Below are 15,770 nucleotides of genomic sequence, written 5' to 3' on the forward strand. Positions count from 1 at the left end.
AACTGATATAAAACAAAACATATATCACTAGTTAATGATACTTCCATTCTATTTTGAATATAAGGTCCTGGACTTTTTCACAAATGTCTAGACAGAAACTTGTTAATGTTTTTAGCCAGAACTAGATAAAATTTAATACTATTTTTATTACACAATCTAGTTAAAACCGAGTGACATTCTATATTTTACCTAAATGTGCCTACTAATAATACCCGTTCAAACAAACTCACAACTTATTTATAATCAACGATCCTAAAATATGTTGCACTTCAATACAAACTTACTTCAGTTTCCTGTTGTAATATATACTTTGACATAACATGTTTATGTTTCTTCTTGATAGTTTCCCAATTAAACCTAAATAAACCTTCCAATACCTTTAAGATTCAACGCACTTCAAAAAACGTATATTGCATGAGAAGCTCTATTATTACATCAAAGATAAAATGTTCATTTTCTAATCATGCAATTTAGTTTATGATGTACTGAAAATGGTTTGGGACAAAAGAGAAAATGGGATTTGAACTGGGTTAGCATGGATAGCCATGTAAATAATTAAACTGTTCAAACAATTGTACCGGTTGAACCACCAAACCTACACTTTTTAAAATAATCTTTTGTGCCCCATAAGTGTCTTCTAACCACTTTACACTATTGTGCGGAACTAAGCTCATGATCTGGTTGTTTTTCTTCCAAAGGGCATACCAAATATAAGTGACAACAAATGTGTGAGATAAATATTAAATTTATTTTTTCCAGTCTAATAAACGATATATGGGAATGTAGATATTAATATATTTTACAAGGTTTGGATTCATTCGTCGGTCAGCAAAAATAGTCAAATTGATCAGGTACGATAAGTACAAGAATAACTAATATACATTTCATTAATTTGTCTTTGTTTTAAATTATTAGGATTAATTTACGCTAAATGCAATCTCATGAAAACTTAGCAATGTGTTTCTCTTGAGACCAGTATTAGACACTCTTGAACATAGCAAATCATGACGTACAAATATAATACAAATGTTTATATTAAGTGAGGTTTTCTAGAGTTTCTGGTTTCGTGACAAAAGGCCGTTCTGTTTTCGGATGAACTGACACCACCATCTCCACCCCCGCACCCCGATTCCATCACCACCCCCATTATATATATATATATATATATATGTATGTATGTATGTATGTATAATGTCACATATATTAAAAACACGTCTTTTAAAGTGTTGGTATACAGCAATTGGATATACCAATAATGTTGGTATTTCCAATTGTGATCCGCCCATGGCGCAGTAATATGCCTATATAAACATTCACGCAACAGTGTGCTGTTGTGTCTAGATCAATGATATATTTCCACTCATTAATCATAAGTGACGTATAAAAATAACGATAAAAAGTACTAATAATCCCCGTTTTTTCATGAATTTAATATGGTACACAATTTCCTCGCCATCCTTTCTGCTTTCCGTTTCCCGTCATATCTCATGCATTCATGCCTAAGTTACAAAAAAAACCCGCGTAAATCTGGAGTGTGAGAGAGAAAACAAAATTGGGTTTGGATGAAAACCTTGAAACTGATCTTACATCAAGTAGCATACAAGAATATGGTTCGCTGTAACGGTATGTGTACACTTTCTTTGGGATGTGTCTGCTGTGTTTATATACAAAGTTTCATTAGCCTGCCGACATTACACGGTATATTTCTTGGTTACAAGGCATACATACTGTACTGTATGTAATGCTTTATTGTTGTTGTTGTTTCTTAAACCTACTACAATGTTCTAAAAATCGATTATTAATTAAATATGAAAATGTCCAAACGCCTCCTCTCTCTCTCTCTGTTGCAAAATACGGGCGAAAATGTACGAGAAGACGAGCGTAGCGGAATTTCGCTTGTGTCATACGATGATGTATTTGAAGGTATGAATAATGATAAACGATAAGGAAACCGACCCAAGGAGAGAGAGAGTATACATATGACATATGAGTATGTTTGTGTAAGTATATGTGTGTGTTTGTATGTACGATACAGCATAATTATGACTGAGTTTAAGAAGGTTCCTTATATTTACATGGTAACCATGTAATTAAATAAATGATGAATGATTTATTTTGATGATTTACGGCACAGCAACATAAGCAGGTTACTTAGTGCAGAGTCAATAGAAAAGTAAAGTGCAATGCTCGATGACTCATCGTTTCAAAAATGATACAAAATTAAAACATTTTAGTTACCATAACCGATGTTAATTAGTTCACGAGCATTATCTTTGTATCTTGTTTGGTCTGATAGGTCTTCCTGAATCAGCCCTTATCTTATGATATTTACATTCCTACAAGAATATGATCATCAAAGAATCGTAAACATTTAAAGTGAAAACTTTGCTTCTGGGAGTTAAAAACCGGACTGTATCAGATTCAAACTGAAAACGTGTATTTGCTTTGTGATCAGAGCCTGATAAAAATAAACTATTTCGTACCGATTATGCCCAAAATATTTGTAAAAATACAGACAACAATAATGTTTGTGGTTTTATTTTCTTACATGTTTCTCATTGTTGGCGTATGTTTGTCCCGACCTTCGTCATTTGGCTGAGGATATTTACTCTTGGCATACCATTTGCTGATTTCCTGTGGCTTGTTTTTCAACACAAGCAAACATGTCGTGAGTTGGCTAATTATCCTGGAGAACAGAATTATCCCGTTTGTTGTGATGATCGAAAACCATCTGCTCTCACTGTAGAAGGTCATGACTCAATCAGAAGCACATAACTTGGTAGCTATTAATCGTTTTGATACCTGACGGCCACGGTTTTGCTTCGGCTGTTTAAGAAATGCGGTACTCTTAGGGACAACAGGAAATCCAATTAAAACTCGACAATTTCCTCTAATAGCCGAGTAGACTCTTGTGTTAAAGGGCCGTTAGTGTATAAATCGTCACAAACAACATTTGTGCATAACAAGTAGAATAAAATATTACAATGGAGTATTTGATGATAATGTGTCTACTGTGGGTAATATAATTTCACATGACTAATGCTCTGCCGAGAAGGTAAGGCAAGAGTTTTATTACTGTCTATCCATTTATGACAAAGTTATTGCATGATCATTTATCAGCATGCTGATTTCATGTTTTATGTAACCAATGCGTAAGCAAAGGTCAAGAAGTATTAAATTAGTTCGAGGAATATTTATCAAATTTATTGTTTTATGGAAGGTAATATCACTGCTGGCCAGATATGTATTCTTTAAAGTTAGCTCAAACTTATATTTGGGTTAAATCAAACTTACTTTAAGGTCACCTCTGTCTAAAGGCTCCTATACAATAAAAACACATGATAAAAATGTTGCTGACATAGAGAAAATGTGCTTGGAGTAAACAGATAAAAGTGACTAATTCTTGAAGATTAACATGGTCATTAAATACAAACGACATCGTACCCTGACAATAATAATCCTAAAATATCCATAATTTGTATCGTCACAGTAATATTTGTCACTGCGGGTAATTCTGCCAGAGACTGCTTAATATAGGTAATTGTATGAATTCATGTTGATTTAAACGTTAGTGTATAAATAAGAATTATAAATGATGGGGCTTCTAAAAAAAATAGTACTATACAAATCATGTTCATCTATAAAAGACTTATTGAAACATTTTAAGCGTTTATTGTAGACAGGTGTTACGATAATATTAGCTCAGCTCTCAAAATAGATATAGCGCAAATAAAACTTTTGGAAGGTAACACGTTAGTTTTTCCTAATTTCTCCTACTTTTGTATGTGGTCCAAACATTTTATTAGCACAAATACACATGAAAATGATTGAGCCTTCTAAATTTTCAACCTTACGTAAAATGTTTTTCGACTTTAATTTACTCGCAATCATTAGACGTATTTACTACATGTGCTGTTCCTGTGTGATTGTGCTACTTGCATTTTTCAAATGTTGTGTGGCATCATAGTTGTAGTTTTACATCAGTTGGTGCCTTTTAGACATTCAAAATATTTTGAAGTGAAATGCTTTATATTCTCGCTCATATATACATGTTAGAGGCGATTTTAGGCTAAGCGAATTAAACAGGGGTCAATTGTTCAATGCTTATCATAAAACTACCACGTATGAATTTGAAACTAAAAAGAAAATTGGAACCCGACATTCAAGGTGTACATGATGAATGCCATATAAAATGAACGTGTTTACATTCTTAGTCTGCTTTATTTAGTTCTTTAATTGCACACACACACACACACACACACACACACACACACACATATATATATATATATATATATATATATATATATATATATATATATATATATATATATATATATATATATAGTTGTAACGTGGTGACTTAAATTACACTTGGTTAGATTGATTTAATGAAAGCAAACGTGTGTCAATGTTGATATTACTCAGACATTCGTGATTTGTAATATTCTTCTTTGCTACTATTAACTGTCATTCTATATATAAGCGTTGTAAACTTGTATGAAATAATATTATAAAGTATTTGTTCCACTAATTTATGACAAATATTGTCATACCTAGAAAACAAGTTTTTGTTTTTAAACGATATTAATACATTGCTAATTCCTATATCAGGTGTATGTTTCGAGATATAAGTCATTCTCGGGGAGTACGTCTGTTATACCATACATGTCAATCTGTACAATCTAAATATAACTATCCATGTGTTGATGACTCCTTTTCAATTTGTAATATTCGTTGTAACTCTTTTTTTTACCTCTGGTTACCGTTACGTAGGTAAAAGTATTTTGTTCGCTAGTCAGGCAACCCAAACTCTCATAGTCTTAATTGCTTATGCTCTTCTATTTTCTTTTGCTACATTGATTAATTGTTGTGTTTTGGTATCCTGTATCATCCTGAATTTACTTGACCTAATGTAATCTATGTTGAAGGAGTGATAAAGTAATACATACATACATACATACATACATACATACATACATACATAGATACATATATACATACATACATACATACTTACATGTTTTCGTTCCGTGTACAAACATGTCTTAAATTCGATAAAAGAAATATATCGGTTTCCAGGTATTACCGTTTGCCACTTGTTTTTTCTTCCAGATCCCACACTTCATCTGATTTTACAAATCCCTGCACGCTCTATTACAGAGGAAAAAGACTAACATCGAACATGTATATATGTTACCTCGTCGTTCCTGTGTTTTTCGTAAGTATTACATAAAGCCTTTCTAACTTTGCATTCACTGCAGCTGGTTGGATACAAAAGACTCGGTCGAGAGAGTTAATTTACAGTTACATGATTGTTACTATATTTAATTTTCTAAGGTATTTATTTCTACTGTAATTAAAGGTGCCTTGAGTTTCGTGAAGTTTAATTAAATAATTAACTCTCAATTGTGATAACATTTCTTTGTCTCAATTTATTTAACCTGTTTGTACAAGGGTTACAATTTGACTTGATTATAATTACTTTTGGAGATTAAACTTGTAAACATCATAGACACAATACTACAATCTAAAATATTAACATTGTCGGAAAATCGTGTCAGAAGGATTAGGCGTGCAATAGGTGCGATTAATAAGCACTATCAGTTTCTACTGGCAATACCAACGTCCACACTTTTCAAAAACATGAATACGCAGAACAAATTACATGTGTTTTGTTCCAAGTGGGTGGAAAGAACATGTCTGATTCAACGTAGGAATATCCTACATCGTACCACACGTTTTTTATTTATTACATATCCCCTTTAAATCAAAATTTTTAAACATTGTAATGTTTACTTTTTAAAGCAATAAATAGGCATTTGTCTTTTATGAAAGTGCATCGTCGTCATCATGTACATGTATTTTAACTGTGGATAAGCTTATATTAACTATGAAATTGTATTATCGGTCTGTGTGTATTTTAATTATGATTTTCCTATTTAGCTTTGAATGTTTAAAAATGTTGTTTGGGACATATGAATGGATTAAGTCTTCAAGTAAGTGAATATTTCCTTATTTCTCATATAGAACATATGTCTTAGAACAATAAGTCGCGAATATTCTGATACTCAGCTAATGGAAATGCACTTTACTTCCAGGCTAATATCAGGGCAAATGTTACAGAAAACCAGTAACTAAATACATTCAAGTTTATAGGGAAATTTCATTTATGTATACTACATTCAAACTCTCTATTTTTATGTTTTCAATGAATACAAGAGAGTATTGATAGATTGAACTTAAAGTAATAATTGGAGCTTAGAATTAAGCAATTAAAGATTTGCTCTCTTTCTAACATATACAATATATTCTTAATGTTGATTTGAATATATGTTAGCAAGAAAGTTCCAACATTCTAAACAATATTGCAGTATTGAACTGTTTTCTTCTCCTTATTTTCTACTTGAGCATTCTCATTAATCAAGTATGTCAGCATAGATTTCCGTCATTATTCCCAATGATCTCGTATACACTGTACATTACAGATGTAATACTTCTAATTTGCGTTAGCTCAAAATAACTGCTTATGTCTGTGACACGTGTACCTTTATATTTCAAATGTTTGTAGATTTAATCCTCAGAATTACTAAACAAATTCGATTCCTCGGTAATTGTAAAGACAAATCTTAAATCCCGCCACATAAACGTGCTCCTAAAACGTATAATTTAGCAGACCATATTTTTAAAACTTAAATTGATTTTAGCAATGTGTGTTTGTTTCGGATTTCGTTTGATAACTTATAGTGTGGACTGTCCTTTATGGATAAACGGAGAGCATTTTAATCATACACTGACTCTTGACAGGACTATGACTATTTCTTACTTTGTTTGGATTCCTCTGAGTACTTACTGTCAAAGATTATGTCGATGATATTCTTGTGCACCTCAACAAACTCTGATTTAGCTGCCTAGATACCGTAAAAAGTAATTAAAGTATCATTGGCTAATTACGGTACTCTTTCATTTTCCCAAGAGCCAAAAGCGGATATTTATTCTAATATTACTGCACTGCTTAAAATTTCAAACGTTGTAACGATTTTTGAATAATGTCAAATGTAAAATGTATGGCAATAAATAATTTCCTATATATTAAAATAGGACGACTATTATTTAATATTTTTAATTGCAAAAGTCATTCCGGCCTGCGTGTGCGATACGGAAATTTCAGGTGTGCGATACAGAAAATGAAATATTGAATAAAAGACTTAATGTATAGATCAAACGTGAGGTAAGCCATAGAAGATTAAAATGGTATATAACACAATCTTTATCCATCCTGCAGTGCCGACATATAATAACGGTATTAATCTTGTAAAAAGGTAACAATATAAAAATACTACGATAAGTGAAATTGAATGCTTTATAAAGGAATACAAAGTTTTGTATTGAATGGAGGCAATTAAAGATTATAGCTTGAGGTGGTACTGCTGCAACAGCTAGTGGACTAGATTTTGTAAGAATAGCTTTCCATAGAATCGGTTCTCTGACTCTTAGTTGATTTGGTGCAATAATTGAATGATTTATTGCAAAAGTTTTCAAGGAGATGGTAATCAATAGCAAATTATAAAAATAAGATAAAATAGTAATATCTGCCATTTGTGAGTCGAAAAGTATTAATGAGACTATAATCGAAGAATTAGGTTACAAATCAATTGGAAACAAAAGATTGTTTTAATCATCAACGAATCGTACACAAAGAGGTAAAAACTAGAATTAGATAATTAATACAATAAGTGGAATTGACAAATTAAAAGAAAATAGAAGAGCATAAATAATTAAGACTAAGAGAGATTGGGGTATCTGACGAGCGAACAAAATATTGTTACTTACGTCATCAACGCAGGGATATTTACATTTCGATTGTACAGATTGACATGTATGGTATAACAGACGTACTCCCCGAGAATGACTTATATCTCGAAACATACACCTGATATAGGAATTAGCGATGTATTGATATCGTTTAAAAACAAAAACTTGTTTGCTAGGTATGACAATATTTGTCATAAATTAGTGGAACAAATACTTTAGAATAGTATTTCATGCAAGTTTGCAATGCTTATATATAGATTTACTGCTCATAGTGGCAAAGAAGAATATTACAAATCACGAATGTCTGAGTAATATCAACATTTACAGTTATAAATTTAATAAAATTCTATGGTCAGAGAATTATATTAGCATCTGTTATATTTTATGACCGTTTGTACATATATGTGCACATTTGCTTTCATTAAATTAGTCTAACCAATTGTAATTTAAGTGACCACGGTACGACTTTGTTGGAGACTTTACATTTTACAATTCAAGGTTGCTTTATAAACATGCACTATAAACATACTAGTTATCAACATCGGACTAAACGATATACAAATAATAGTTTGTCACCGTATATCGACAACTGGTTCTTTTTTCAAGCAAGTAACTTTGACATGTTATTGCCGCGCATACTACTAAACATAATAAATTAGTAACCAAACAATGGCGATATCATTAAAAGTCCTTAGTGAAGTGGGCTTTGAATCTGTAGCTATGAGGTTCATGGTATACAATGCAAAGGCAAAAAGAGGTCATATGTGTAACACTAGACCAATCACCAGTGACTCATACCTCAACACATCGTCGAGCACAGTGCTGTCCAGCCATTTTGACACCATGGGCCACTGCAAAATATTTTCCTTGAAGCCGAGGGCCGCAGCAGAAAACTGAAAAGCAACGACTATATAGCTGCTCAAGCTCTGGCGGGCCATTTAAAATCAGCAAACGGGCCGCGGGTTGGACAGCACTGGTCTAGCAGATGAAATGACAAGTAAGGTAAATTTATAAATTCACTCCTGAAATGTACGCTGTATAATATTTATCTGGTATTTAGAATAAATATATGTCTTTACTGTAATGGCCCCTCTATCGGTCTATGTTCACCAATTATGAATCTAAACGTGTTTTATTTACAGCATTAAGAAATCTTCCGGCATTACGTTTCATTGGTATGTTATGCAGTACCGTGACATTTCTTGCTCACATACATTTCTTATCTTGTCAGCTTAGTGTAAGTAGTATTCCCGAAAAAGCTCCATAGTAGTCATTTAGTTGCATGTATGTTTTCAAGTAAACATTTTTTAAGACAAGCTGAACTTATTGCTAATCATCGTTTGATTCGAATGGTAAAAAGTGACCAGCAAAACTTTATTTGGGTAATATAGCTGTTTCGCTAAACCTTTCAAAGTGTTTCCAATTTTCTTTGGATACATGTATTTATGTAATTATAAAATACATCATAACTCCAGTGTTTCTGTTAATTGTCATCACCCTAACATTTAAGAAGCTTTTCTGTATATTATCGCGTGAAATCTAAACCATACTACAATCATTACTTTCCTTTTCCATGTATTTCTCTCCCATTGTTCTTGAACCAATCACCAATGAGATTCTAACAAAACTAAACATATTTGTATAGTTTTTCTGCATTTTTTCTTTCCATTATTTTCTGGATCAGATTGCTGCTCTATCCACACATGGCATGAATGAATAAATGTATGTATTTGGAGTGTTGGTGGATTAATATAATTGTTCGATAAGGGACTGTACTTTAGAACTCTTGTCTATTTCTGTAGTTTGCAGATACCCCATATATTTATACAGCTGTCAAAATGTTTTCATGTTTCTATGCATAAATACATCCGTTTCCTATGTAAGCTCTTGGTTCATAGGTATTGTGGACTAATTAAAGGTGAATGCAATGTCTGATGGAATGTGTTTGTTGTCCTATAGTCTTGAATAATATATTTTCCCAGAGGCTCTAACTTGCTGTGTGAGTTTCTTCATCACTGGTAGAGTATTGCTTTCAAAATCTCAATAAATAACATGGTATTGATACTTGTTGTAATTTTACATCTGATCGTTCTTCAAGGATAATATTTACACTTTAACACAGTATGGTTAGTTTTCAAAATATGTGTAAACGAAAAAAAAAAACTTTCCAGAGATATATTTCTGCCAGTGGTATTAGTTTTTTGTTTGAAAAACAACATTTGCATTTACTTTTTGTCAGACTTTAATGGCGATTTCCTAGATAAGTGTAATTTCGACCATCACATTGAAATACGATTGATATGTCAGAATATTTTGCCAATCCATATCAGTTATGATGACGTGTTTAATGTAGAATCTGTTATTTGCTCCTCTGGTATATGCTGCTCATGTGATATATGCCCCATCTAATATTTCATTCATTTTCAAATATATATAATATTTATTTTCAAACTTGTTAAATATGTTCTATCTCTGCTGGACATTTATGAAACCACTTACAATATGTTTCTAAACAGTAATTTGTTTGTCTATCCAGACGATGATATGGGTACCTTAACATGGAAACAACGTCATGCAAGGAATATCGAACGTCATTATTATCGATATCGATACACGTACTTTATATTAGTATCCCATTCCGGAAAAAAGTATGTGTATGAATTGTATCTCAGCAAATGATATGTATATATATATATATATATATATATATATATATATATATATATATATATATATATATATATATATATATATGTACAATATTAAATGTTATGCATTATAAAACAAGGACACAGTATTTTTTGTCATTGTCATTTTGAATAATATGTGAATGGCTGCGACTTGAAACAATTTTCCAGTTGGTCTGTAATGAATGATGGTCGCTGTGTTTTGTTTTTGTCAATCCAACAAAATTCTTTGCTTTAGTTGAGATGGACTGGACTGGGTCAATTCTCGAAGAATGTACATGTGACTGGATGGGCTGGACCTAATGCAAGCACATGTATTTTCTTCTCTCATTGATAGTTTGGAATTAAAAGGCATAACAATATAATTGTTTCATTATATATTTTATTATTTTGTATTTCCTTATTGTATCAATTTCATTCATTACAAGCAAAACCTAGACAAAGTGGCGTGAGTTAGTAACGCCGCAAAAATAAATTAAAAACACCATTGCTGACAAACCTGTATGTGTTGTTCGCTCCACTTCACCAAAGGTATTTAGTAAAATCCGAATCTTGAATTGCTCGGTGTATTCATTTATGTATTATTTGTGTATAGGCTTTGCTGACTGGAAAAGACGTGCAGTCACTTTCTTCCTAATATCTACTTATTGTGCATTACAACGTAACTCGGCCAAAAGCAGTAATAAAAACAAATTCATCACTTAAATGTATATCCCATTAATTTGAAGGCTACAACAGTATGTTTATATGATTTTAGTATTTAGCCAATTTAGAATGATCGAAAACAGCATTTGATAAACAAAGACTTTTAGCAAACATGCAATTTGCAAGTGGGTTAACTGATGTCAAACACACACTTACATTTTGCTGATATACTATTTTAATATTGAGTGAAATATGTGTTACAACTGTATGATTCGAACTATGACCTATTTATATCATAACTAAAGTTCAACAATAAAATAATTTAAGCAAGTGATTGCTTCAAGTATGTGTTCACTCTACAATGCTATAAACACACATGTATAATTATTATTATTAGTAGTAGTAGTATTTGACATATAGTGTGGTCTTTTTATGAACGATTGTGGAAGTATTGTAAGTTCTTTAAATATTTCAGATAATTTTATTTGAAGTACCAATGTGTTCATCAACAACGGTCTCATCGGTTGGTATATCAATATCAACAATCGAAGCAACATCAATAACATCAACAGCAGAGACAATATCAGCAACAAATACACAAACAGCAACTACAATAAAAACACTAGCAGCAATAACAGCAATAAGAACAACGGCAACATCGACTAAAACAACAGAAGTAACTGAAACAACAACTACAACAACACCATATTCAGGTACATTTGGGTCAGAAAATATCAAAGATTATGTCTGACAATGTTTTGTATACTTATTGATTTAGGAATTTTAATAGCGAAATCACACTCACTTGCTTTCGTTCTCGATCTCTTTCTCCTGTTAATAGCTAACGGATTATATAGTTTCACAAGTCAGGATACCTAATTAAAATGCGATATGATTATTTCTTGAACTGAAAATAGTTTTCAAGAAAAATAAATCAAACTATATATGGCATTGCATGTTTTATTTCTATTTCGAACCGCATCTGTGATAATTTTAAAAATAGTTTTACCTTCATCTGTGTTATTTGTACACTGTGGAAAATCATCTGGTAAAGATACCAGATACACTTTCTCAAACGTCTAAAGCTATATGAATAAACAATGTAATCTCAAAACCTCTGGCAGAATCTAAAAGTGAGTATGCGTTAGTTATTTTGAGGATATTAGATATATGAAGATTTTAACATAGCCCTGTACACATTTTTCATTATTGTACCAGACCATATCAAAACTGAATTTCATTCAGTATTATTTAGAAGTGTAGGTAAGTGCGAAATGTACTGAATAATTTTACTGTTATCAAAAAGATTTATTTTGACACAGATTTTGCAACGAAGCATACAAAAAAAGGTCTGTTTTGTCGAGCATAATTGATATTCTGCATAGCTATTAATCATTATATTTAGATGATATCTTTCAGTCCATGCTAATGTCAGAGGCGAGACAAACGATCGTCTTAGTAATTAACGTCAAAGGTCACCTTCAATAATCTTTTCAGATTCCTAAGGAAGATATGTTGTATAGACTTACATCAGCATATGCAGGAGAACATCACTCCTATACCTGATGAACTTCGCTATTCATTACACTTCCGTAAAGACTTGTATTGACATTTTGAAGTACAGTTAATAAGTAACAATGACAGCTTCCGTTCACATTAAAATATACAATAAAACAGCGATAGGACGAAGGTTTCTCTTCATTCGTAGTTTAAAACCACTCAGGAAATGACCGTCAACTGAGTTTAGTACTGGCTTTATGAAGAAATGCAACGTCACTGTGAAGATGTTACAGCATGTTTTGACCTCGCAATAGGGATAATGCAACAAATGTAAATAAGTGAATCTTTGAAGAGCGATCTAAAGGGGTTTGTACTTGTTTATGTTCTGCATTGATAAAACTACCCGCCTGTACAAGTACATTAGCAGTGAATTCAAGTCATTTGGAAGCAGAATAATACCGGAGGAATGACTCCATTTCTCATTCAAATGGATAAAAGTAGAGTGTGCGCTTCATAACCAGTGTGCAATTATAATGTAACGGGGTTAAATCCAAGATCGAGACATGGTGTCGAGATATTCGCATCATTAGACTGAGTTCTGAATAATTTGCCATGCGAATTATATGGTGCTACATGTATGCATCTAATAAATTATTTCACATCCTATATGATATAATCATGAAGTATGGTACCATAACCAGATGGGAAAATCACTTCAAAATGTAAATATTATATTATATTTGGTTCTGGTTTATTTTACGACTGTATATACGGTTACATAACGTAAATAACAGTCATGATTATGCATACCTGACCAAATCGAGTTGTTCCCGTGAACATTTCCTTCTTACCAGTATTATTGCAAAGATTGATGATTTAAGGAAAGTCATGCAGCTTTGATGGACATCTGTGACTTCAAAGACAAGCTTTAGAGAATAGAAAGCCATTCAAACATTACCAAAAATATATCGAGTTTAAACATACTATTGACATATCTAACGATCCTGTGTTTAATATTATCCCATAACGTTTATATTATTGTAGGTAAATGAACGTTTGATAAGTTAAGATGCAGTGTTAAAATTTGTCGAAACAATCAAGTCAATAACTACGTCAATAATCTTGAAATTCCAAGAACATACGCTCCTGCTTCTTTCAGGTTTAGTATAGCAGCTGTCTGAATCTTTTCGACTTGAGGTGCCTTATCGTATTGATCTAGCGTAAGAGTTTATCAAAACCAAATGACCAGTGCGCTTTTAGGATGGGTTGATAAACCAAAAATGTATCGAATTATGATTTTAGTCTACACATTTATGTGAATTTAGCTTGAAGGAAGAAAGTTCCTTAGCTTTGTTTTATTTTCCTTCAGGTGAACCGGGCTCAATGTATTTAATTTCTATGATATATATAACAGCCTTAGTATACAATTTTTATTTCAGTGCTTGAAGCGCCTATTTGTTTGAACGTAACATCATTTGGTCCTAACTCATTAAGCATATATTGGCAAATAAACGAGACAAGTGGGGCTACATACTTCCATATCAGCTATAATGACTCTGACAGTTATATCAATGTATCGAGGGATAGTGCTTGTACACGAAACTCCACAACATGTGGATACAACATCTCGGACCTGAGGCCTGGCAAAGAATATGACATACAGATATATGCCTCTGCTTATGGGATTCAGAGTAATACGTTTTCGATTAAGATGGCTACAAGTGAGTTCAATATATGTTAATTTCAATTAAAAAAGAATCAATTTAATATTTTGGTGATGTCAAAAATGATTTCTGAAAGGGAAAGTACTAGATAAGCAATATATTGTTGTTGTACTTTAAATATCGATGTTCGCGTTGTTTCTGTTTTGAGTTTCGATGGAAATTGTTATATATAAAAACATTTAAAAAAATTGTGTAGAACATACTAAACCATTTGCTTCATTAATATTGGTTGTTATGGAAAGAAGATAATTTTACCTTCATTTATCCCATGTATTATCATTATCAAGCTACCGTCTTCTAGCATTATTTAGACTGCACAAAAATAGATCTTGAAGTTGGAAAACCCTTTACATATACTTGTATTTTTTTAATAAATATCAGTGACAGTTCTTGCGGAATTTACAATCAGATAAGAACACTCTGTGATGACAATATTCTAATACATAACTTACTTGATTATAAAATAAACAGAATCACAGTGTGTATTGTACATTCAGTATCAAACGTTTAAATAATCGATTACCTACTCGAAAAATATGAAACTTGACTATAGAGGTATCATTATTAATGACAGTGAACATTTTGAAAAACATAGTAAATCAAATTATTTGGAAACATAGCAAAATAAGGATAGCCTCTAGCAGATCTCAAATGTAAATTTTCGTGTCTTGTAATGATTGGGGGTTTTTTTTCAGTGCCAGATACATCTAAATTATCATGACATGACATCACTCAGTACCACAACAGTGCATGTGTTTTGGAATATACAAAATAAATTATATGCAGCATGCTTCCAAATAAGTCATAACGCTCTGGAAATATTTCCAATATATCTAAAGACAGTGCATGCTATCACAGACTTGAAGTCAGGAAAAACTTACGACGTACAAATATTTGCCTCTGCTTATGAGATTCAGAGTGACAAGTGTTCGATAGAGATAACTAGAAGCGAATTCAGTTCTCGCTGGTTTATTTAAAATCATGTGTACGCAGAGCAAACACATTTATTTTGAAAATTACTTATCTCTGAAAAATAATCAGAAAAAAAAACTTACTTTTATAATGTAAAGAACGGAGTATGTATTTTGCTTAGAAACTGATTATGCAATACCTGTTGGAAACCTAAATCTAAATCTAAAAGAAATAAACCTACCTAACAACATTAAAATGATATGCATTAAAGCATATTGGTTGTCATCTAATTAAAAAGTTTCCTAAATAATGCTTCATCATCCTGTTGTAGAATAAGAGGTACAAGAACAAGGAAAACAAAACAAAGCTTTTTTGTCAGGATTGAAATCGGTTTGATGATTGTAGAAGGTTGCCTTTCTTAAAATTATACAAATTGAATTTGAATTAACCAAATTGTTTTTATCAATTCGAAAGGTGAATAAATCTT

The 15,770-nt window shown here is 31.9% G+C and overlaps 1 protein-coding gene across 4 annotated transcripts in view; it reads left to right on the forward strand.

The window, feature by feature from the left end:
- Positions 1–2,947: 2,947 nt before the first annotated feature.
- The window catches only part of LOC149786792 (receptor-type tyrosine-protein phosphatase H-like), a 103,853-nt gene continuing 91,030 nt past the window's right edge, over positions 2,948–15,770 (forward strand). For all 4 annotated transcript variants that reach the window (XM_089977291.1, XM_089977292.1, XM_089977293.1 and 1 more), the window contains exons 1-4: positions 2,948–3,055; positions 5,116–5,221; positions 11,623–11,860; positions 14,087–14,368. In XM_089977291.1, coding sequence (XP_089833417.1) covers positions 3,033–3,055; positions 5,116–5,221; positions 11,623–11,860; positions 14,087–14,368 — 649 coding nt within the window. In that variant the 5' untranslated portion in view covers positions 2,948–3,032. The remainder of the gene's footprint in view (positions 3,056–5,115; positions 5,222–11,622; positions 11,861–14,086; positions 14,369–15,770) is intronic.

This window comes from Sinohyriopsis cumingii, chromosome 12, assembly GCF_028554795.1.
Source record: "Sinohyriopsis cumingii isolate HCF-2022 chromosome 12, ASM2855479v2, whole genome shotgun sequence".
NCBI lineage: Eukaryota > Metazoa > Mollusca > Bivalvia > Unionida > Unionidae > Sinohyriopsis > Sinohyriopsis cumingii.